The sequence below is a fragment of the Saccopteryx leptura genome, chromosome 1 (assembly GCF_036850995.1).
Source record: "Saccopteryx leptura isolate mSacLep1 chromosome 1, mSacLep1_pri_phased_curated, whole genome shotgun sequence".
In the NCBI taxonomy this organism is placed as follows: domain Eukaryota; kingdom Metazoa; phylum Chordata; class Mammalia; order Chiroptera; family Emballonuridae; genus Saccopteryx; species Saccopteryx leptura.
In genome coordinates this window covers 140329326-140355154 of record NC_089503.1, presented here as the reverse complement: position 1 = coordinate 140355154, position 25829 = coordinate 140329326, and the positions used below count along the sequence as shown (strand labels likewise).

The 25829-nt window shown below is 41.6% G+C and overlaps 2 protein-coding genes across 6 annotated transcripts in view; one reads left to right on the top strand and one right to left on the bottom strand.

The window, feature by feature from the left end:
- NLN (neurolysin) overlaps window positions 1-10591 on the bottom strand; it is a 106674-nt gene extending 96083 nt beyond the window's left edge. For all 4 annotated transcript variants that reach the window (XM_066375991.1, XM_066376017.1, XM_066375999.1 and 1 more), the window contains exon 1: window positions 10399-10591. In XM_066375991.1, the coding sequence (XP_066232088.1) occupies window positions 10399-10439 (41 nt within the window). In that variant the 5' untranslated portion in view covers window positions 10440-10591. The remainder of the gene's footprint in view (window positions 1-10398) is intronic.
- An 88-nt stretch (window positions 10592-10679) lies between these two features.
- Window positions 10680-25829, top strand: part of SGTB (small glutamine rich tetratricopeptide repeat co-chaperone beta) — a 47704-nt gene continuing 32554 nt past the window's right edge. The window contains exons 1-3 of one of the 2 annotated variants that reach the window (XM_066376069.1): window positions 10680-10876; window positions 12011-12127; window positions 20048-20151. In XM_066376069.1, coding sequence (XP_066232166.1) covers window positions 12028-12127; window positions 20048-20151 — 204 coding nt within the window. In that variant the 5' untranslated portion in view covers window positions 10680-10876; window positions 12011-12027. Of the gene's footprint in view, window positions 10877-11988; window positions 12128-20047; window positions 20152-25829 lie in introns of both variants that reach the window. The other variant, XM_066376077.1, reaches the window with a different exon arrangement.

The window sequence follows — 25829 nt, the reverse complement described above, 5'->3', positions numbered from 1 at the left end:
GAGCAGGGTTTCATCTGAAAGCTGTGATTACTTCTGTCACTACATTCTTAAGATGTGAAGCAGAAAAAAAATTTTCCTCTTGGTCTTGATCACAAATGGGCTTAGGTACCAAAGACACCAGTGAAATGTGGCTAGGAAATAAAAAGGTATTTTTTTTATTTTTTATTTTTTACAGAGACAGAGAGTCAGAGAAGGATAGACAGGAACAGAGAGAGATGAGAAGCATCAATCATCAGTTTTTCGTTGTGGCACTTTAGTTGTTCATTGATTGCTTTCTCATATGTGCCTTGACTGAGGGGCTACAGCATACCGAGTAACCCCTTGCTCAAGCCAGCGACCTTGGGTCCAAGCTGGTGAGCTTTGCTCAAACCAGATGAGTCCGCGCTCAAGCTGGCAACCTCAGGGTCTCAAACCTGAGTCTTCCGCATCCCAGTCTGACTCTCTATCCACTGCGCCACCGCCGGGTCAGGCAAGAAGGTGTCCTTTCAAACACCCAACAGGAGATACAGAAAACCCCAGAATAGGTGGACTAGATAAAGGGTTTAAGTGTGAAAAGTGAGACATAAAAAAATTACTAGAAGAAAATGTAGGTGTTTAAAAAAATTATAGTCTTGAGGTGGGGAATGGTTTCTAGGCATGAGACCAAAGGCAGAGTCATTAATTTATCCTAAAATTCTAAGACAAAAAAAATGAAAAGGCAACATATATGAAGGGCTCTTACAAATTAATCTCAATTTGAAAACCCCCAAAACGCACTACACAATTTTACAAAATATAAACAGAATAATAGCTAATATTTATTGATCTTTTATGTGCCAATGTGGTATACTAATTGCTAAAATGGCCTCCATTCTTCACCCCTTTATGTGTCTAAACCATCTTCCATCTGAGTTTGCTGCTCCTTCCATCAAGAGACAGAGTCTATTTCCTCATTTCTTGAATCTGGGCTGGCCTTGTGTCTTCCTTTGTCCAGTAGAATGTGGCATAGTTGATGGCATTGGTTCTAAGCCTAGGGCGCAGAGGACCTTCTATGCTTCATGGAACCTGGCGCCCCGAGGAGGAGAACCCAGAGTTAGCCTCCTGAAGGATGAGATAAACTGTGAAAGAGACCCAACTAGCCTGGCATTGACTATCCTAGATCCCCAAACATGTCAGTTCCCCAGTGAAGATCAACAGAGCTGTCTGCACAACTCATAGGTGACTGCAGGTGCAGAATGAGCCCAATCAAGTCCAGAGAAATCGTACTATAAACATGTAAATTTGTCAGCAAAAAATAAACATTTATCATTGTACTCCACTGAGATTTAGTTTGTTACACAGTATTGTTGTAGCAACAGTAATGAATATAGTCAAGCAATTTTCAAAGTGCTTAAAAAGGTGTTTCCTGGCACAGAGTTCTAAAACCTTTGTAATTTCTTAAGTGATAAGAACAGTCAGAGCACCTTTTATTCTATTTTTAAATTTTCATTATTTTTAAAGATTTATTTATTTTAGCCTGACCTGTGGTGGCGCAGTGGATAAAGCGTTGACCTGGAAATGCTGAGGTCGCTGGTTCGAAACCCTGGGCTTGCCTGGTCAAGGCACATATGGGAGTTGATGCTTCCAGCTCCTCCCCCCTTCTCTCTCTTTCTCTCTCTCTCTCTCTCTCCTCTCTAAAAATGAATAAATAAAATAAAAATAAAGATTTATTTATTTTAGAGAGAGAAGAGAGAGAGAATGCGGGTAGGGGGGAGCGGGAAGCATCAACGCGTGGTAGTTGCTTCTCATATGTGCCTTGCAAGGAAAGCCTGGGGTTTCGAACCAATGACCTCAGCATTCCAGGTTGACGCTTTATCCACTGCGCCACCACAGGTCCATCTTTTGTTCTAATATTTGGTCTCTGGCCCTGTCCCGACAGAGGGCTCCTGAAACCCCTGTAATTGTCTGGATAATAAGACTGGCTTTTGTTCTAAAAGAGGTGACTCTGGGTGAGCCCCTAGATAGCTGCTGGAGGGGGACTGGTCACTGGAAAAACCAAGCCATGATTAGGAATTTGGAATTTTCAGCTGGACCCCCCCCCCCCCCATTCTCTTGAGAAGAGAGAAGGGCTGAAAATAGAGTTAATGATCACTCATACCTACATGACAAAGCCTCCATAAAAATCCCCACAGTATGGAATTTGGAGAGCTTCCAAGCTGATGAACACATCCACATCCTACAGGCATCCCCAAACTATGGCCTGCGGGCCGCATGTGGCCCCCTGAAACCATTTATACAGCTCCCGCCGCACTTCCGGAAAGGGGCACCTCTTTCACTGGTGGTCAGTGAGAGGAGCACTGTATGTGGCGGCCCCCTAATGGTCTGAGGGACAATGAACTGGCCCCCTGTGTAAAAAGTTTGGGGACCCCTGTTGACAAGCCAACTCTATGAGGACAGAAGCCCCTGTGCTCAGGATCCTCCCGGGCTGGCCCTCTTTGTCTCTTGTTCTGGCTGTTCACCTGTATCCTTATAGTATCCTTCAATACGCTGGTAAATGTGTTTCCCTGAATTCTGTGAGCTGCTCCATAAATTAACTGAGTGCAAGGAGGGGGCTGTAGGAATCTTAGATTAGGAGCTGATCAGTCAGAAGCAGAGGTGATGACACGGACTTCGACACGGACTTGCAGCAGGCATCTGAAGCGGGAGCAGGCTTGTGGCCTGAGCCCTTGCTTAACCCGGGGACCTGATGCTATCTGCCAGTTATTAGCGTCAGAATTGAGGTAAATAGTAGGACACCCAGCTGGTGTCACAGAGAAGTGCTTGTTGTGGGGAATCCTTCCCCCCATTTGGTGTCCAGAAGTGTCAGAAGTGAAGTGCTCTGTGTGAGCAATAAAGAAGAGTCGGGGGCAAGGGAGAACTAGGTTTTTCTAATATAGGTGAGTACAGTTTTTCTTTCTTGTCTCATCGCCCACTCACCTGTCTGACATGTATTCCATTCGAGTCACAGTGGCCCGCTCACGTTCTCAAACACACCAGGCACATTACTCATCACCTTCTCAGCAAGCCTGCTCTTCTAGTTAGAATTTCACTCCCGTGAACATACAGTACCCCCTTTCCTGCACTTTTGCTCCTTAGCCTATTTCCCCATCTGACATACTCTACTTTTCTTACTTGTCTCTCCCACTAGAATGAAAGCACTGTGAAGACTGAGATTTGGGGCTGTTTTGTTCATGACAGCAGCCCTAGACCTAGAATGTTGTTTGGCACATAATAGACACTCAACAAATATTTGGTGAGTGAAGAAATCAACCAATCAATTCTCATTTTACTGTTGAGAAAACAGACACAGAGAAGTTAAGTAACTTTGCCTGAGATCACAGGGCTAGTAGGTGGCAGAGCCAGTATTCAAATTTAGGCAAGCTGGCTTCAAATTACTGTGGCCTAGTCTAGTCCACTGTGCCTTTCTAATGCACAGCTTGGCATTTACATATGTACCCAATAAACATTAATTTCTTTGGTTCTTCTTATTTTAATCTAGGTGCTTCACCCTGTGGAAGTTCTGTGCTTTGTCTTAACCAAACATGTAGTAATATTTAAGTTTAAGAAAGTACCAAGGTATTTCTGTCCAAAATCAGGGGTAAATACTACTACTAATAATAATAATTAAAAAAGAAATTTCCCCTTTACAACTTATAAAGTCCATTTTTATAAGTAATCTCAGTCTAGTTTTTGATACCTATAATTTAAAACCTTTCCTTTATTAGTTTTATCTTTTTCTAGCACCACTGTCTTTAAAATTGGGGATTTATATTAGATTAGTAGGGACAACCTCTTATTTCATTATAGTCAGATACATAAATATTGTAAACTTGTAAACAACAGTAATTTGTCTTTTTTAAAGATTTTTTTATTTATTCATTTTAGAGAGAAGAGGAAGAGAGAGAGAGAGAGAGAGAGAGAGAAAGAGAGAAGGGAAGTAAGAGCAGGAAGCATCAACCTTCATATGTGCCTTGACGGGGCAAGCCCAGGGTCTCAAACTAGCTATCCCAGTGTTCCAGGTCGACACTTTATCCACTGCACCACCACAGGTCAGGCTTGTCTGACTTTCTAAGAGTTTTCATATGAATAAATTCTCACACCAGAAAACAAACAACTTATTTTGGTCTGTAGATCCAAACCCTGGTTTTTTGAGAAGAAATTATACTCTCTCTCTCTCTCTCTCTCTCTCTCTCTCTCACACACACACACACACACACACACACACACACACATCCAAAAATATAAGTAAATACAAATTATAAAAGCAGTTTCCATTTATCAAATTGGTAAAGATAAAAAATATTAGAATGCTCAGTTCTGGTAAAAGTATAAGAAACTAACCTTTACATACTCCGTTGGTGAAAGTATAATTTGATAGAAACTTTTTGGAGAATATGATGGTAAGCACCAAAGGCCTGAAAGATATGCACATCTTATGATGTACAAATTCCATCACTAATAACTTACACTAAAGAAATGATTAAGGATTTGGAAAAAGACTTAATAGCAAGACTGTTTATGTAAATATAAGCCTGTTACTCATAGTATGAAGTTGGAAATAGCTGATGTGTCCAATAGTAAGGATTAATTATCATACATCCTGAAATGGCCCTCACTGTGGCTGTTTCTATTACATGAAGGTTCTTTATATTACATAAAAAATATATAAGCATGGTATAATCTCATATTTGTAAAAAAATATGTCTATATGTAGAAAAGACTTTGGAAGCTATTAATAATTGGTTCATGCCTGACCAGGCGGTGGCACAGTGGATAGAGTGTCAGACTGGGATGTAGAGGACCCAGATTCGAGAACCTGAGGTCGCCAGCTTGAGCGTGGGCTCATCTGGTTTGAGCAAAGCTCACCAGCTTGGACCCAAGGTCGCTGGCTTGAGCAAGGGGTTACTTGGTCTGCTGAAGGCCCATGCTCAAGGCACATATGAGAAAGCAATGAACAACTAGGGTGTCACAATGAAAAACTGATGATTGATGCTTCTCATCTCTCTCCGTTCCTGTCTGTCTGTCCCTATCTATCCCTCTCTCTGACCCTCTGTCTCTGTAAAAAAAAAAAAAAAAAAATGGTTCATCTGGATGGATGAATTGTGTGTATTTTCTTCTGTTTGTCAGTATTTTATAACTTTTCTATAAGTGAACATACGTTGCTGTCACTTTGAAAACCAAAGTTTCTTTTTTTAATTGAAAGAGGAAACCAGGGCTATTATAGCTATAATTTGGCTTAAATACTGTTCAACCATCCTCCTTATTTCCTTTTTTTCTTCCTTTCTTTCCTTCCTTCCTTCCTTCCTTCCTTCCTTCCTTCCTTCCTTCCTTCCTTCCTTCCTTCCTTCCTTCCTTCCTTCCTTCCTTCCTTCCTTCCTTCCTTCCTTCCTTCCTTCCTTCCTTCCTTCCTTCCTTCCTTCCTTCCTTCCTTCCTTCCTTCCTTCCTTCCTTCCTTCCTTCCTTCCTCCCTCCCTCCCTCCCTCCCTCCCTCCCCCTCCCCTCCTCCCCTCCTCCCTTCCTCCCTTCCTCCCTTCCTTCCTTTCTTTCCCATTCCATCAATCCCTCACTCTATAATATAAATTAGATTTTCTTTGGCTCACATGTTGTGCAAGCTGGCTGAGATAGGAGGGGAAATTCTCCTGGTTTAATCGCTATGTTAACAAGAGTTGAAATAAATCTTAGATATCATTTAGTTTAATCTTTTTCATTTTACAAAACAAGGAACTTGAGAGAGATCCAAGAGAGAGATTTACTTAAGGTCACAAGGTTAGTTGCACAGTGACCTATCTGATCTCCAGATTCCTGGTTCCCTCTCCCAAGAAACTGGCTTAATACTCCCATCCGTGATCCTGACTGCAAGCTGGCTTTGGGAAGGGGATAGAGCAGACCTGTCAATGGCAAAACTTAAGAGAAATCATGAGTCAGTTAAGCAAAACCTACTACTCTTAACACTAGAGTAAACTACCAAGTGTTAAACGAAACAGGAAAAATGTATCAGGAGAACACAGAAGGCCTTCGATGTGTTTGAGTTCTGATTTGGAGGACACATTTGGAAACAAAGAGATTCTGTGACTCAGTCACTCACAAGTACCCTAGGTTAATGACTACTACTACCGTATGTGTAAATTAATTGCAATATACACCCTTAAGTAACAAAATAGTTGATCTATTTATGGTAGATTGGCAACTTCTAACAAGGTAATAATTGTATGGCTTTACACATATTTATTTTCTTCCATGTATAAACAAAGAATCTGAAGAACACATATCAGTGGTTCTCAAACTGTGGTCTGCAATCACCTGACAGGGGGGTGGCACAGTGGATAGTGTCAACCTGGGACGCTGAGTTACCAGGTTTGAAACCTCGAGATAGCCATCTTGAGTGTGGGCTCATCAGCTGGAGTGAGGGGTCACCAGCTTAAGCATGGGATCATCAACATAATCCAATAGTCACTGGCTTGAGCCCAAGGCCACTGGCTTGAGCCTGGGGTCACTGGCTCTGCTGAAGCCCCCCATTAAGACACATACAAGAAACAATCAATGAACAACTGAAGTGCTGCAACTACAAGTTGATGCTTCTCATCTCTCTCCCTTCCTGTCTCTCTCTCTTTCTTGATAAAAAAAATTGTGGTCTGCAATCCTTGCAGGTAGGAGTAAGGACAGGGGTCCTTGAGACCATTTCAAGGAGACTGTGAGGTATTCCATAAAAATACTAAGACAGCATTTACCTTTTTTACTTGGTTGACATTTGTACTGATGATGAAAAGCAATGGTAGATAAAACTGCCAGCACCTTAGAACAAATCAAGGCAGTGGTACCCAACTGCCCTAAGAGTCATTATATTCTTCACTGACATGCCTTTATGCCAAAAATACTGTCAATTTCACTTTAGAATGTCCTTGATAAAACAGTAAAAATGATTAATTTTACTAAACCTCAAGCATTGAATATATATGTATGGCAAAGCATGCATAAAACACTTCTGCTGCACTTTTTCTTTTTTTTTAAGATTTTTTATTTATTGATTTTTATGGGGAGTGGGGGACAAGGAGTAGTTGTTTTACTCTAGCTGGTTGCCATATGTGCCTTAACCAGGCAAGCCCAGGGTTTTGAACCGGTGACTTCAGCGTTCCAGGTCGGTGCTCCATCCACTACACCACCACCACAGGTCAAGCACTTCTGCTGCATTGTTGAGTGTAATAATGGTGTTCAAAGGGATTGGTTGTCCAAAGCAAAAGCACTTGTGCAATTAATTGAACTGTAAGCCTAAATAGCTGCTTTCTTCAAAGAACACCATTTGTCCTTGAAAAGCATGGCTGATGGACAAACTATGGTTATTCAGACTTAAGTATTTGGCAGAAATTCTTTCAAAAATGTAAAAAAGTGAACCTGTCACTTAAAGGACAACTGACAGTATTTACCACTGATACAATTTTAGCTTTCAAATGAAAATTACAATTTTGAAAAATTGTATCTGTTACTGTGAGCTTGCCAGCTTCCTAATACTTGAAGATTTTTATGATGAAATGGATAATGATATTAAAGGAATATGATTAATACTGTATAAATGAAATGTGCCCAAATTAGGAAGATCTGTTTAACACAATGAACCACTATTTTCCAAATGACCATGTTTGATATTACAAAATCAGGCATGAGTAAGAGATCTATTCAAAATATAAGATAGACCCATGGATTTTAATGTAACACAGTAAGAAAAGTACTGACAGTTTCACATTCTACATTGCAACTAACCTTTAAAAAAGCTACCACTTGTCAAACTCTGATGGAATATCAAAGAATATCTATGACTATCTAAAAAGAGCTGTCAAAATATTTTTTTCCTCCTACATATGAATGTTTTTTTTTAAATCTTCTGAAGCCAAAACAAAATAGTGCAACAGATTAAACACAGAAGCAGATGTAAAAATCCAGCTATCTTCTATTAAGTCACAGATTTGTTTTGTCAAAGTGCAAAATAATGTCACTCTTAGGCTGGCTCTTATTAAAAAACAAACAAACAGACAAACAACAAAACAAACCCAGGAAACAAGTGTTGGTGAAGAGGTGAAGATACTGGAATCTTTGTGCGTTGCCAATAGGAATGTAAAATGGTACAGATGCTACAGAAAAACAGTATCGTGGTTCCTTGAAAAATTAAACACAGAATTATCATATAATCCAGTAATTCTATTTCTAGACACAGGGATTGAAAAAAGACTCAATCAGGCATGTTCATACAAATAATCATAGCAGCATTGTTCATAATAGCCAAAAGGCAGAAGCAACCCAAGTGTCCATGGACAGACAGATGGGCAAACAAAATGTGGTATATTCATAAAATGGAATATTATTCAGTGTTAAAAAGGAAGGATATTCTGATGCATACTACAATACAGATGAACTGTAAAAACATTATGCTAAGTGAAATAAATCAGTAACAAATGAACAAATATTGTATGAGGTACTTAAAATAGTCAAATTCATAGACGGATAGAAAGAAGGGACTGGGAAAAGAGATAATGAGAAGTTACTGTTTAATGCAGTGGTCCCCAACCTTTTTTGGGCCACGGACCGGTTTAACGTCAGAAAATATTTTCACTGACCGGCCTTTAGGGTGGGACGGATAAATGCACAAAATAAAATTATGCGACTGGCGTAAAAACTGTGGTATTTTTAAATACAATTGTTGAACTTATGAGACAAGCGTCAAGAGTGAGTCTTAGACGGATGTAACAAAGGGAATCTGGTCATTTTTTAAAAATAAAACATCGTTCAGACTTAAATATAAATAAAACGGAAGTAATATAAGTTATTTATTCTTTCTCTGCAGACTGCTACCGGTCCGCGGCCCAGGGGTTGGGGACCACTGGTAATGGATAGACTTTCAGTTTAGGATAGTGAAAAAGATCAGGAAATAGTGCTAATGGTTGCACAACAATGTGTATGTACTTAATACCACTAAATTGCGCACTTGAAAATGAATAAAATAGTAATTTTTGTTATGCATATTTTACCACAATTTTAAAAAGCTAAAGAAAAACCCTGAAAAATAACAACCGACAATGCCACTCTTCTCACTGATTTTTTGGAGTTTTGGAAAACAGTTACTTTCATTTAAAATGTTATTTATGTAATGAATTTATTAGTTTTTTTTAACTAATAAATACTTGAAAAATCTCCCAGTTTTCATTCCTAGTATGGTAAATATGCAGAGACATTACTCACATAAACAGAAACTTTTAGGTCCTGAGTAATTTTTGAGAGGTAAGGGGGTTTTGAGAGTAAAAAGTTTAAAAATCACTGTCTTATATGAAATTTATTCTCTTTTCACACCTACATTATGTGAAGATCTTCATCTGTTGGTATAGCTTTATTTGACAGCTGTAACACCTGCAGCCTGCCAGACTGAAAGGACAGCCTATAAAATATGGTCAAAATCATCTTTTTAAAATTACTATTGTCCCCTAGATGCACCGTTACCATAAGGACTGAGCAACACAGAGCTCCACACACATTAGTGAGAATGTACAACAGAAAACTGTTAAAAAGGTTAACTGCTGATAGGTTCCTAAGGAGTTTTATAAGTATCAAGCAAGAAACACACATTTCCTTTTTTCTACTGGACCTTCATTCAGACTTAACAGTTCAAGAGAAGGCTAGAATGTGGCAATGGAGGTGGTAGGGACATTGTTCCTGAAAACCATTCCATCCAGCATATCCGTGCAAAGAATTTAATTCTCTCACCATCTTGCTACTGGTCTGTTGCAGTGGGGTGTGGTTAGGGAGCTAGGAAGCAATCCAAAACAGCAGCTGAAGCTGCCCAATACCGTGTCCAAGCAATCATTTCCTCCATTTGGGGCCAAGTCAATTTGCCCCGGCAAGAGGCCGAATATTTTATGGGGAGGAGGTAAATAAAAAGGATATTAGAAAGCATGGACAGAAAGCAGCAAAAACCACAGCGATTTCATCTTGTGTGGACGTTAAACGATTTGTATGCTAAGTGTGTGAGGAGCAAACGAGAACTATTATTCCTGAGCCTACAGCTGCGGCACTTTTAATGACGGGTCCGCAGTTCTGGATGGGGGCGAAAGTCAAATGCTTTTCTTACCCGGACCATCTTGCTGCATTAATTTTGGGCCGGGCCTGTGACCAGTCTAACTGACAGCAGCTGAGACAGTTCCAAACAAAGGAGAATGGATGGGGCTCCCGAGGGGGCGGAGGAGGGAAAGGTGGCCCTCACGTGCCCGTGCCAGGTGTCCCCCGGGGTCGCGGGGAGGGAGGGTCCCAGGAGCGTTGTAGGGGTGTGGTCGGGCAACGCTGGGCCGGGGCGCAGGGCACGGCCCGGGCAGAAGACCCTGCCCTGCCCGCGGTCAAGGTTAACACGCGCTCGGGAGGTACCTGTGGAGGCCTCGCACAGCCGAAAGGTACTGGGCGATCATGGGAGCGCCGAGAGGCGGCGGCGGCGGACGCGGTGTTCTCCGGTTTGGGGGTGGGAGAGGCGGGGCGCCGGGGAGTCGCGAGGAGGCCTAGCTGAGGAGGCGACAGCGGCGGCGGGGCAGTGGAGGCAGCTGCCGTTCTGCCCGAGCCCTCCCACGTGCGCCAGCCCCACGCCGGCGCCCACTTCAGCCCCGCCCCTCGCCCCGCCCCGCGCGCTCTGCCCCGCCTCGGGGGCGGTTCTGGAAGGACCAGCAGCTCCTGGCGAAGCGCTCTGCTGGGTGGGCTCGGGGGCGGCGGTGGCCTGGGAGCCGGGAAGTTTGGGCGACCGCTGGCAGTGCTGCGATCGTGAGCCAAGCTCAAGCCTTGAGGACCAGAGGGCGGGCGGACCCCCTGACGGACGACCGCGGGCCCGCTGCCACCGTCTCGCCTCCTCATTCTGGTAAGGGGCTCCTGTCTGGGAAGGGTGCATCTCCTGCAGCCCGAGACGTGGCCTGCACCGCGCACCTGCGGCAGTACCCGTCAGGGCGGAGGCGAAGCCCGCGTACCAAAGGGAAGGAGAAGGAGGTCCCTGGTGCTTTGGGGAGAATAAGGAGAAACCTGGAGAAGGTTGGACACCTTCATTTCCCCTCTGCACCTCCCTTTTCCCCCATTCTGTATTTACCTTCTGCCCTGGAGCCTTATTTAGGTCTTGCAACCTCATGACCTAGAAGCTGGGCTTGCTTATAAAATAAGCACACAAATAATAAACATCCCAGCGGTGGCTACCACACCCTGGCTTTGAATTAGGGACCTGGGGAGCAGATGGATGGTGCGATTTAGTGGAAATAAGCCATTATGCCGGCTGGCCCTGCGCCACTGTTTGGATGCGATAGTATTCTATGTGAATGAACAGGACCGCGAGCTTCCAGCTTGGCCACGAGAGCACAGCTACTGCAGAGAGCACTGGCTGGTTCATAGTAGCCATCGACTTAGGCAATGATTTTCTGGCATGACTGGTAATTAAATAGAAATGCCATTTTTATTAAGGATGACACTGAATGATTGAACAACCTTTCGTTAATATGCTTCATCAAATAACTGTTTCAGCCTACAAAAGTAAGGGGAGTGTAAATTATATACGTTTTTTAAAATCTCATGGAATAGAGGAAAATACTCAGCATAGATCAGCTTCTGAGTCAGCAGTATGAAATCTCTCTCAACTTAGTAGTGAGGCCTTTTCGGGATTTCTACATCTGCAACCATACCTCTATCCTTATCTCTAACTGGATCACACATAATGTTAAGATAGAGTGAGATAGTGAGAGTCTAAGCTTATGCTATACATGTTTTGAGAAAAATTTCACTTTTGCAAGTTTTATACTTCGGTAAGGTCTACATGAACATATATAATGCATTACCATAAGAACACTTTGTGCTCTCCTGATGCTTTAAAAATAGAAAAAAGAGTGGAGGTAACACAGTTTTCAGTTTTTGCTTTTTCCTCTTAGTGTAATTTATAATCCTTGTTATTTATAACCTTTCTGACTAATTCTTTAAAATATCTTCGTTCAGTGTTTTCCTTTTTCTTATCAAGGAAAAAAAACTTTTAAAATGTCATCTATCAAGCACCTAGTTTATGCAGTTATCCGTTTCTTACGAGAACAAAGTCAGATGGATGCTTATACTTCAGATGAACAAGAAAGTTTGGAAGGTAGGCACCTGTTTTTATGTTCATTTGCGTTATAATTATAAATAAGGACTAAAATAGCTATAAGACTGACTTTATGATCTATTATAACAAAGTCAGACTATTTTGTTGTCTTTCAGGAAGAGAGACATAACTATAAGGATTTCATGAATTTCCATTCTCTGAGGCTTATTTTGTTTTAATTAATAAGATAAGAGGATTATTATTCATTTACTGACCAGCTGTTATGTGTCAGAACTGTTCTTCCTATTATAAGGAATTTTTCTTCACAGTGACTGCTAAGTTAGTATTATTCCCATTTAACAAATAAATAAATGAAACCAGATTAAGTAACATAACACAGCTAATGTGTAGCAAAGCTGAGGTTTAAATCCTGGATCTTTCTTTGAAGGTCTTGTTGTCTCTTCTTCCTAATAGGAAAGCATCCAGTTGAGAAGCAATACATGAAAATACCTTAGTCATTATGAAAGCACTATGTAAAAGTCTAATAATTTTATCACTATCATGCTCTAACAACTTTCTGTTTGGGGACTTGAAATGAAAGATTTGCACCCTATTATATGTGAGCTTAAAATGTTAGATTTCATAATCTGTAAAGTTGAGCAGGACTTGCATGATATCATCATGTTTCCTTGACACCATCTTTTCTGGTTCGTATTTCTGCATTATAAAATTTATATTTAGTATAACCATAACAAGACAGAATTCTGCACATGGGCTTGTGGAGGTTCAAAGATCCTAACTTTGTTGTGGACTGAGGACTTAATTATTGCAATGAGACAATGAATTTGGGAGAACTTAAATAACAGTACAACTTGAATTTCCTCTGTTGAAGCTGTTTCTCCTATAAAGGGAGCATATCTATTAATTTTAACAAGCCTTCCCTTGTGAATATGCTTTTAGATGGTAGGGATGAAAATTGGTCTTGCAGTCTGATGAGATGATGTCTTTGTAGGTGGCAGTGGAAGAAGCAAGTGACATACAGTTGGGGAACATTGCAATCAGTCCATTTAATATTAAGGATGGTTAGAGTATGTGAAAGTAAAGGTGACTGGTTATGTAAGGAGGATTTTGGTTGTGGCTGCTCTGTAGCAAAAAGATAAATGCAGTCATTTAATAAAAGATGTTTCTTCTTTAATCAAAGGCAGTATAATACTTTTAAAAACAAGAAGAAAATTTTAGTGTTTTTTTTTTAAACCAAGATGTTATGTCCTATTTTTAGAATGGTATTCAGCCAAAAATATGTGTCTTCAGCTGTTTGTTATCTATGGTGTCCAGAAATGGTGCCAATTGGTTTTGACCAATCTCTATTTTTGACTCTGTAAGTCTAATTTTATTAACTATAAAAGCATGTGGAGATGTCTGCCCACCTTCTAGATACTTTAAAAAGCCTTAGAAAAGGAGCTTAAGTTCTAGTAATGGCTTTACCACTATGATGAGCTGATGTATTATTGACTTTGAGCCTTCTCATTAGTTGATGTCATTCACTCCTAATTGTAGTCATCTACTGATGACTATTTCATGTTCTCACTGTTGTGGCTCCTGCTCACTGTCAGTCTCTCTAAGCACTACTCCTGTCTTAATTCTTGGCAATTGCAGTATACTCACAAATGATTCTTCCAGTTTCCTTGGCTCTCAATTCCTTGACCTTCTTTCCTCCCAGTGATCTCAACCATTTACTCCCTTGGTCAAGCCCTAGACTAGTGGTTCTCAACTCAGGGTGATTTTGCAGTGTTTGGAGATTTATTTATGTATATGTGTGTGTGTGTGTGTGGGGGGAGACATGAGAAGTATCAGCTCATAGTTGCATCACTTTAGTTGTTCATTGATTGTTTTTCATATGTGCCTTGACCCAGGAGGCTCCAGCCAAGCCAGTGACTCCTTGTACAAGCTTGCGACCTGGGGTTCAAGCTGGTGAACCTGTGCTCAAGCCAGCGACCTGGGGGTTTCAACCCTGGAACCTCGGTATCTTGGTCAATGCTTTACCCACTGTGCCACCACTGGTCAGGCTGAAGATAGTTTTGATTGTCACAACTGGGGAGCTGGTATTATTGGAATCTAGTAGATGCTGCTAAACATACTACAATGCATGGGATGCCTCCAACTACAAAGAATTATCTAGTTCAAAATGTCAGTAGTGCCAAGGTTGAGAAACTCTTCCCTAAACCTTGTCATTACCCAACTACATTCCTTCCATGATCTCTATCTTAGACATTTCACTTCTTGACCACTACTGCCTGTCTTTCCAGCTTACTCCCTCTACAATCCCTCCCCAAACAATTCTTGCACCTTACCCATACCTCCAATCTCTTGACCCCTTATGTTTTTATACCCCTCTTCTTACCCAGTTTAAATTGCATGGTTGATCATGATAATCACACCCTTGTCAATCCCTCCCTATTTTGCAAAACCCAACCTTGTTTAAGTCTAGATCAGGGGTCCCCAAACTTTTTACACAGAGGGCCAGTTCACTGTCCCTCAGACCGTTGGAGGGCCGCCACATACAGTGCTCCTCTCACTGACCACCAATGAAAGAGGTGCCCCTTCCAGAAGTGCAGCAGGGGGCCGGATAAATGGCCTCAGGGGGCCTCATGCAGCCCGCAGGCCGTAGTTTGGGGATGCCTGGATCTTCATCTACTCTCTACCCATATTTATGTCAACATATATTTAGCTGGAGCAAAACACAGCTTTGCTGACTGGTCGCACTCTAAATTCAGAACACAAGCCTCAAGTGGACCTTTAATGCTGTCCAGCAGTCATACTATCTGTTCCAAGTTCATTCACACTTCTGCTCTCCTACATGACCTCTTTAACACCTCCTGGTATTTTCTCAAACCCTTAAACCTCCTTCCCTGTACTCAGTTTCAGCCGGTGACCATGCTGCCTACTGCACTAAGAATATTGAAGTAGTAAGAAGACTCTCTCTGCCCCATCTACCCAGCATCTGCACCCACACACTCTGCCTGCCTGTCTAACTATTACTATATGCTATGGACTAAACATTTGTGATCTCTCAAAATTTGTATGTTGAAACCTAATGCCCAATAAAATAGTATTCCAAGTTGGGGCTCTCATGATTGGGATTAGTGCCCTTAAAAAAGAAACATCAGCCTGACCAGGTGGTGGCGCAGTGGATAGAGCGTCGGACTGGGATGTGGAAGACCCAGGTTCGAGATCCCAAGGTCTCCAGCTTGAGCACGGGCTCATCTGGTTTGAGCAAAAGCTCACCAGCTTGGACCCAAGGTTGCTGGCTCGAGCAAGGGGTTGCCCAGTCTGCTGAAGGCCTGTGGTCAAGGCACGTATGAGAAAGCAATCAATGAACAACTAAGGTGTCACAACAAAAAACTGATGATTGATGCTTCTCATCTCTCTCTGTTCCTGGCTGTCTGTCCCTATCTAAACCTCTCTCTGACTCTCTCTCTCTGTCCCTGTAAAAAAAAAAGAAAAAAGAAAAGAAAAAAAAAAAAAAAGAAACAACAGCCTGACCTGTGGTGGCGCAGTGGATCAAGCGTTGACCTGGAACACTGAGGTCACTGGTTCAAAACCCTGGGCTTGCCCAGTCAGGGCACATATGGGAGTTGATGCTTCCTGCTCCTACCCCCCTTCTCTCCCTCTCTCTCTCTCTCTCTCTCTCTCTCTTCTCTAAAATGAATAAATAGAAATAATTTTTTAAAAAAGGAAAAGAAACATCAGAGAGCTCCCTTGCTCCTTCCACCATGTGATGACACAGTGAGAAGGTGCCATCTATGAACCAGAAAGTAGCTCCTTATCAGACATCAAATCTGCTGGTGCCTTGATCTTGGACTTCCCAACCTCCAGAACTATGAGAATTTCTGTTGCTTATAAGCCACCCAGTCTATGGCATTATGTGATAACAGCCTGAATGGACTAAGACACCACAGATGAACCTATCCATTGTCCTTTCTAAGTGGGACCCCTTTACTGGCACACTGGACCCCAGCCTGTCTCACCTACTGCAGGATTTCTCTCTAGTTATTCTACCGTCCATGTCTTACATCAGCACATTTTCACTCTCTACTGGATCATTTCCATCAGAATACACTTTCCATTATTTCTTTCTTCTTAAAGCATTAACAACAAATAATTACTCTTTCCATACTACCCTGCAGCTCCCGAACTACTGCCTTATTTATTTATTTATTTATCTCCCTTTGCAGGAAAACTCTAAACAAGTTGTACATACTTGCTTTCTCCAGTTCATCTGTTAGTCATTCTTTTTTTTTGTTTTTTGTTTGTTTGTTTGTTTGTATTTTTCTGAAGTTGGAAACAGGGAGGCAGTCAGACAGACTCCCACATGCGCCCGACCGGGATCCACTCGGCATGCCCACCTGGGGGCGATGCTCTGCCCATCTGGGATGTTGCTCTATTGCAACCAGGGCCATTCCAGTGCCTGAGGCAGAGGCCATGGAGCCATCCTCAGCGCCCGAACAACTTTGCTCCAGTGGAGCCTTGGCTGCAGGAGGGGAAGAGAGAGACAGAGAGGAAGGAGAGGGGGAGGGGTGGAGAAGCAGATGGGTGCTTCTCCTGTGTGCCCTGGCCGGGAATCAAACCCGGGACTCCTGCACTCCAGGCCGACGCTCTACCACTGAGCTAACCGGCCAGGGCTCTTAGTCATTCTTAAACCCACTCTATACTTTTCTCATCAAGGTCATCAATGATTTCTGTGTTATTTAGTTCAATGATCAGTTCTCAGTCTTTATCTGACCAATTAGCCGCATTAATAAAGTTGCTGATCACTCCCTCATCCCCCTTCTCCTCATAAACTTGACTCACTTGGCTTCCAGGATATGTACTCCTCTCTTGGTTTTTTTCTTATCTCATTGTTTGCTACTTCTCTGTCTCCTTTGCTGGTTCATCTTCTTTTCCCTGCGCTGGAGTATTCTGGGTCCAATGCTTGAACTTCTCTTCATTCTATACACGAACTTTTTTTGGTGTTATCATTCAGCTTCTTGGCCTTAAATATCCTTTATTTATGTGATGATATATCTCAGATATATACCCTCAGCCCAGACCTTTCTTCTGAACTCCAGACTTCTATATACAGTTGCCTAGTACGTATCTGCATTTGTATGTCTAACAAGCATATCAGAGTGAACATTTCCCAAAACAAAATTCTGATCCTTCCACCCAAAACCTGTTCTATTCACAACTTTTCTATCGCAGTTGATGCCAACCTTATCTTTTCAGTTGTTCAAGTCAAAAACTTTGGCATCAACCTGAACTCTTCTCTTCCCTCACCCTTTACACATAATCATTCAATAAATCCTGTTGGTTGTACCTCCAAAATATGTCTAAAAAGTCTGACCACTTCTTCCCACCTCCATAGATATTACCCCTGGATAGAACTAAATATTTCTCATCTCTTTGGCTGTGATAGCCTCTAACTGGTCTCTGTTTCTGTCCTTGATGCTTTGTTGACTATTTTCAACACAGTTGCCAGTGATCTAAAACAGGATGTCAGAGTCTATCATTTCTCCACTCAAAATCTTGTAGTGACTCTTCATGTTACTTAATTATTTTCTAAAAGGTCTGTAAAACTTGGACTTCTGTGATGTTCTGTTCACACCCTTTTCCCTTTTCTCATTTGGCTTGAGTCAAATTAGCTTCTTCACTCAGAATGTACCAAATCTTCTTTCCTAAGGGCTTTTGCTGTAGTTCTCTCTGCCTAGAATGTTCTTCCCCCAGATTATGGTAATTCTCCCTTCTTCAAGTTTTTGTCAGATCTCTTTTCTGAATGAGGCCTACCCTAATATTAAATCTGCAGCCTGCATCCTCCTTGTTCTGTTCTACTTGTTTATTATTTATATCTACCTCTCTGTTGACCACTAGCCCCAAGAAGTCAGGGATCTTTTTTTTTTTTTTTTTTTGTATTTTTCTGAAGCTGGAAACGGGGAGAGACAGTCAGACAGACTCCCGCATGTGCCCAACCGGGATCCACCCGGCACCCCCACCAGGGGCGACGCTCTGCCCACCAGGGGGTGATGCTCTGCCCCTCCGGGGCATCGCTCTGCCGTGACCAGAGCCACTCTAGCGCCTGGGGCAGAGGCCAAGGAGCCATCCCCAGCGCCCGGGCCATCTTTGCTCCAATGGAGCCTTGGCTGCGGGAGGGGAAGAGAGAGACAGAGAGGAAGGAGGGGGGCAGTGGAGAAGCAAATGGGCGCTTCTCCTATGTGCCCTGGCCGGGAATCAAACCCGGGTCCCCCGCACACCAGGCCGACGCTCTACCGCTGAGCCAACCGGCCAGGGCCCAGGGATCTTTTTTGTTCATTCACTGCTTTATCCAAAGCAGCCAGAAAAGTGTCTGACACTGTGTAGGTGCCCACTAAAAATTTGCTGTATTGAATTGATGAATTGAATCAAGTGACCCTGGATATTTCACTTCTTTGACCTATATTTGTTTCTTAGTTTATTAGATATCTGCTCTTTTTATCTAAGAGATTTGTTGAGAGAATCAAGAATAAAAAGATTTCTGTATATATACACATATATTTATTATTATTATTATTATTATTATATTGAAATTAGCTGTCCTAATGGCAATAGTCACTATTTTCTTGTGGCCCAATGTTTATAGTACAAGTACAACTGAAGTATAAGGACAATTTCTTGGCAGAAATAGAAAGGGAGAGGATGAAAGATAGGTAAATATTATAGATTCTCTTCTTTCTAAAAGACACCGACTTTTTGTAGTAGGTAACTTAGTTGCTTATTCAGTCCTATTTCTAAGGAGAGTTGTTTCTGTGGATTATAAAAGCAATAATGTTTTTTTCTTGATGGATAATTTTCTCAGGACCACAATTAATACATAATGGATCATTTAAGTCACAAACAGATATAAGTGAGTCAATTCCATACTGTCTGGACATACACTGGACATTTTGGTTACAGTCTTATCTTGTTGATCCAGGAGAGAATTCCTTTTCAAACATGAGCACTAGAAGGATGAGACTTTGCCTCTGTTGTCTTTAGTGGGAACTCACAGAGAGGACAGAACATGCTTTCTTCACTGTTATTGCCCTAGTTCAGACTCCTTGTTTCTTTAGTGCATTGATTTTCAACTGGTGTGCCACAAGAACTTTTAAACATGCAATACCTGACTATTTAGTCAGGGGCACAGACCTCTTCCCTTAGATTGTCAAATTAAAAAAAATGATGTCAGATAATACAATGATAGCTGTCCAGTGTGAATGAGTCAAAATTATACCAATTGTTTTTTTGTCAGATCAGCAAAAATATATTTTTGGGTGTGCTGCAGAATTTGAGGAATTAGTTTATTTGTGCCATAGATGAAAAAAGTTGACAATCGCTGGTTTAAACCATTTAAGTAGGAACCCACTGGTTTTCTGCTTCCATTTTCTCCCTCAGCTTCCTTATCTCTCTACTCCATTCTCAACATTCCCACCAGACTTTTTAGTCCTGAACACAAATCCCGTTATGTTATTCTCCTAATGAAATTCTCTAATATGTATAGCTCTCCATTTTCCCATAGCATTGTCCATATGCTTAAGAAATGCTACTTAAGGTGTCTTGTCACCCAGTAATAGACTTCCTTTCTAGCATAATCACCCATCATGTCGCTCCATCCAGTCTGTATCCTAGTTATACACCAAAGCTAGATAATGACTTGCTTCGACAAGAATATGATGTAATAATTATATTGAGAATATATTCTAAGTAACCTTTTTCTTTAACTGAGGAATAAAACACTCAAGTCATCTTCCCTCAATAGCTGGCCTATAAACAGAAATCTCTGCAGCTGAGCCCTTTTCCTTATGTTCTGTGAGCATAAATACTGAATTACCACAGATGGCAACAGAGTGCAGATTTCTACCAGAAAAAAACAAGATTGTTTCTTTTTTTAGGTTGCTAATTTTTTTTTTCACTATTAAAATTTCTTTCAAGTTGCAATTCAGTGCCTGGAGACAGTTTTTAAAATCAGCCCAGAAGATACACATCTAGCAGTTTCACAGCCTCTTACAGAATTGTTCACAAATTCCTTCTGTAAGGTAAGCTGTCATTGTTTTCTTATTAGTATCTAATTTAAGTATGACTACCATATTACATTGGATTGTCAATATTTGAGTTACATATGAAATTCTCTAATATGTATAGCTCTCCATTTTCCCATAGCATTGTCCATATGCTTAAGAAATGCTACTTAAGGTGTCTTGTCATATGTAACTAACTTCTTTCTGGGTAAGACAATCCATATGGATATGATTTGTGATCTAAAATTTTAATGTGCTTTAGTAGCTATTCTCATCCTCTTATCTTCTTTTGTATTTAATATGTCATAATTGACTTTTTAAAAAAATTTACTACCTGACCAGGTGGTGGCACAGTGGACAGAGTGTTGGCCTGGGATGCTGAGGACCCAGGTTTGAAACCCCTACGTCGCTGGCTTGAGCGCGGGCTCACCAGCTTGAGCATGGGATCATACTAGACATGACCCCATGGTCTCTGGCTTGAGCCCAAAGGTTACTGGCTAGAAGCCCAAGGTCACTGGCTTGAGTCCGAGGTCGCTGGCTTGAGCAAAGAGTTACTCGCTCTGCTGGAGCCCTCTGGTCAAGGCACATATGAGAAAGCAACCAATGAACAAGTAAGGAACTGCAACAAAGAATTAATGCTTCTCATCTCTCTCCCTTCCTGTCTGTCCCTGTCTGTCCTTCTCTCTTTCTTGCTAAAAAAATAAATAAAAAAATTACTGATTGCCCTGGCCGGTTGGCTCAGTGGTAGAGCGTCGGCCTGGCGTGCAGAAGTCCCGGGTTCGATTCCCGGCCAGGGCACACAGGAGAAGTGCCCATCTGCTTCTCCACCCCTCCCCCTCTCCTTCCTCTCTGTCTCTCTCTTCCCCTCCCGCAGCCGAGGCTCCATTGGAGCAAAATGGCCCGGGTGCTGGGGATGGCTCCTTGGCCTCTGCCCCAGGCGCTAGAGTGGCTCTGGTCGCAACAGAGCGACGCCCCGGAGGGGCAGAGCATCGCCCCCTGGTAGGCAGAGTGTCGCCCCCTAGTGGGCGTGCCGGGTGGATCCCGGTCAGGCGCATGCGGGAGTCTGTCTGACTGTCTCTCCCTGTTTCCAGCTTCAGAAAAATCAAAAAAAAAAAAAAATTACTGATTGATTCTAGAGAGAGTGGAAGGGAGAGAGAAGAGACAGACAGAAACAATCTGGTTCTCTATGTACCCTGACCAGGTGTTGAACCAGCAAACTCTGCATTCCAGATGATGCTCTAACAAACTGAGCCATCCAGCCAGGGCTTGTCCAGGTTGACTTTTTAAGTCCTTTACAATATCAGAGCATTTTTAGATTTCTGACATCTGAATTGACGTTCCTCTGAAACATGGACTACAAGTTAAAAACAAAAGGCTTAATGTTTAGGAAGCAATCGTAGAAATAGATCCATCGGAAATTAAATCATCATTCTGAAGCCAATTTCATCAAATTTGGCCATTGATGGACTCTTTAAAACAGGGGAAAGTTTAGGGTCAATGTGCAAAACTATGATTGAAACCCAATTTTCTGATCCCTCATCCTGAGGACTGTTTACATGGTCTCTGGTTTCTAGCTTTTGTGGGAAACATGGACCATAAGATTGGAAAAGTTTAAGGTTGGTGAGGTTGGGGCTGTGGTGACATCTTCTTTTTCATTACATTTTGGTGCCTCATGAACAACTTTTGTTTCTCTAGCTCTGAGTTCAAGCTTCAGTACAGAGTGAAGAACGCAGGAGGGAAGCTGAAGCACAGTGTGTGCTCAGCCTTGCAGGGACATTGCTGAGAATACCACATTGAGTTTCTAGGACTTGCCGGGAAGGGGCTCTTAGGGTTGCAGTGAAGAGTGTAATTTTGCAGTACACTGCTCCTTCTTTTTATTCTTGGAAAAAGAATAATATAGCTGTACTTTAATTCTGCAAACAGATGAATTGTAATTATATGACAAGATGTGAGTGGACAATGGCATGTCTCTATTTTTCATTAGGAATTTCTGTCTCTCCTCTCTCTCTCTCTCTCTCTTTCTCTCTCTCTCTCTCTTTTGGTTGCTGGGTTCTTTCTTTGTTGGGGCTTGTGGCCTCCTTAGGAAACCCCACTTTTAGTGGCTAGATAAGGCTATGGCTGAAACTGACCTTTATGCCTAGGTCCCCGAGAGGCCCGTGCTTGAGACAGCACTTGGATTCACTCACTCTTCTATACTTCCACTGTTGCACCTAGTACTGGAGAGATCAGAACTGTTTCTCTCTCTCTCTCTCTCTCTCTCTCTCTCTCTCTCTCCTCTCTCTCTGTTTTTACAGAGACAGGGAGAGAGGGATAGACAGGGACAGATAGACAGGAAGGGAGAGAGATGAGAAGCATCAATCATCAGTTTTTCGTTGCGACACCTTAGTTGTTCATTGATTGCTTTCTCATATGTGCCTTGACCGCAGGCCTTCAGCAGACCGAGTAACCCCTTGATCGAGGCAGTGACATTAGGTCCAAGCTGGTGAGCTTTGCTCAAACCAGATGAGCCCGTGCTCAAGCTGGTGACCTCGGGGTCTTGAACCTGGGTCCTCCGCATCCCAGTCTGACGTTCTATCCACTGCGCCACCGCCTGGTCAGGCCAGAACTGTTTTTCTTATCTCCCAGGATGCTCAAATTGATTTTTACGCTCTGTATAAGAGACTCTTTTTTTATTTTGCTATTTGTCTTTGTTTTTAATTGTAAAAATTTGTTGCTTAATATTTTTTAAATTATTCCACTGATTTGAGAGAGAGAGAGAAAGAGAGGGAGAGAGGGGAAGTGAAGAGAGAGAGAGAAGTATCAACTCATTGTTGCACTTACTTGTTCCATATAGCTGTGTAGTCACTAATGGCTTTTTCTATATGCCCTGACTGGGAGTTAAACCTGCAGCCTCAGCTTTATCCAATGAGCCACCTGGCCAGGCCGTTGCTTACAATTTTTAAATTATAGGCTTTTGAAACTGGCTCCATAATATATCTGTATAATGTTATGTGTGGTGTCAAACCTATTTAATAGCTGTGGCTTCATTACGTGTCTATTTGTTAGCAGAGTATGACAGAGAAATTATAAAACTTGTCTGTAGCAGCATAAGGACTGTTATAATTACAGAAGTTTTCTCACCACGTGTTCTTGGTTGTTATATTGGTCATGTTTTTCTGTTTATCCCCTTAATTGAGCTTATGTGTTATAAGGATTTATTCCTTTTTCTTTTTTTGACAGAGACAGAGAGAGAGTCAGAGAAAGAGGGACAATCAGGGACAGACAGACAGGAAGGGAGAGAGATGAGAAGCATCAATTCTTTGTTGCAGCTCCTTAGTTGTTCAGTGATTGCCTTCTCTTATGTGCCCTGATTGGGGGGGGGGGGCTACAGAAGAGTAAGTGACCCCTTGCTCAAGCCAGCAACCTTGGGCTCAAGCCAGCAACCTTGGGCCTCAAACCAGCAACCTTTCAGCTCAAGCCAGCAACCTTGGGCTTCAAGCCAGTGACCATGGGGTCATGTCTATGATCCCACACTCAAGCCAGTGACCCCGCACTCAAGACGGATGAGCCCGCACTCAAGCCAGCAACCTCGGGGTTTCAAACCTGGGTCCTCTATGTCCCAGTCTGATGCTCTATCCACTGTGACACCACTTGGTCAGGACTGATTCATTCCTTTCATATAAAGTAAATAATACTTCTCCCTACATCATGAGCTGCTCAAATGTATTCACTTAATATATGAACTAGTTTTCAAAGTTGTAAAACTTTGGCAATTTTATTAAAATAATTCAGAAGAATTTAGAATACAGATTGGGTTATAATCCATTTTTCAGTATGACATTTTTATGACCCTAAAAATCACTTTTTTTCATGCCTAAACTTGTTAGAATATTTGAAATGGAATGCTAAAAGCAAGTACTTCTGGGCAGTAAATGTGTCTTTGAACTACACTTACATCCTGAATGACTATAGTCAGTTTTAAGTAGTGACCTCTACTTATAAAGGTTTTGATCTTGATTTTATACTTTTTTATCCCAATATTTTATGTTAGAAAAACTGATTAGTAGAGAAAGATTCTTTTTAAAAAAGAACGTCTCATATACTTTATGTGTGGTTTTATAATTGTGACTATTTTTATGTAATTAGCAAAGTATATTTCTGACATTAGAGCCATCAAGTTTATCAATACTTTAGTCAAGACAAAGGTAATGAAGAATAGATCTTTTTTTTTTTTTGAGGGACAGGGAGAGGGACAGACAGGAAGTGAGAAACATTAAAAGCATCAATTCTTTGTTGCAGCAGCTTAGTTGTTCATTGATTGCTTTCTCATATGTGCCTTGAATGGAGTGGGAGGGGGCTACAGTCAAGCCAGTGACCCCTTGCTCAAGCCAGCGACTTTGACCTCAAGCCAGTGACCTTGGGATCATGTTTATGATCCCATGCTCAAGCTGAGGACCTCAGTGCTTCGGACCTGGGTCCTCAGCATCCCAGGCCAACGCTCTATCACTGCCCCACTGCCTGGTCAGTTTGATTAATAGATCTTTTTTTTTTTTTTTTTACAGTGACAGAGAGAGTCAGAGAGAGGGACAGACAGGAACAGACAGGAACAGAGAGAGATGAGAAGCATCAATCATTAGTTTTTCACTGGGACACCTTAGTTGTTCATTGCTTTCTCATATGTGCCTTGACCGTGGGGCTACAGCAGACCGAGTAACCCCTTGCTCGAGCCAGCGACCTTGGGCCCAAGCTGGTGAGCTTTGCTCAAACCAGATGAGCCCGTGCTCAAGCTGGCGACCTCGGGGTCTCGAACCTGGGTCCTCTGCATCCCAGTCCGACGCGCTATCCACTGTGCCACCGCTCAGTCAGGCTGACTAATAGATTTTAAATAGACTACATGGGTATATTGGCTATAAATTATGCTTTCTTGAAAATGGTAGGATTATTTATGAACTTCAGAGTCAGGTTTAAAGCAATCCAATTTTAAAAAGATTTTTAAAAATTGAAAAATGTATGTATTCTCAGTGTCTCTCAAGATATTTCTAAATTTTCATTGAGTTCATAATCACCTTTAGTTGAAACCTTATTAATGCAAAAGCAGTTTGAGGTTGATAGTAAGTACCAAAAACAGGAATTTTATACTTTTATCTTATGATAAAATTAATATATACCCATTGTTTTAAGAAATTTGGACAATATGAAAAGATATGAAGAAGAGACTGAAAAATTTATCTCCAGATATTACTACTGTCCATCTTTTGTGTATACTTCTCCAGTCTTTGTTTTTTAGTCTGTGTGTGTGGGTGTGTATACATATTTAAGTAATAGAATCATATAATAAATGCTTTTGTTGGTAAACTGCAAATTTGACTTACTAATATATCTCTTAGAAGATTAAACATATTTTAGAAATTTCAGTAATATAAACAATCCCTTGAATATATTTTTATTTTTATTTTTTGTATACTAATTCCATTTTTTGTTCATGATGTAGGATTTCTGGGTAGGGGAAAAGCAAGTAAAAATTATTTTGATTCACAGTTGCCCATTATCTTCTGGAAAACTCCACATGGTAGCTTTTCTAATAAAAGTGTGTGAGGACTTTCTCCTCTTCTTGCGAACACTGTTATTTAGGTGTTAGGTCTCATGATGTGGAATTACAGATGATTTACTATGACATGGCTAATCCATTATTACGTTACTTGCAATTCTTTGGGATG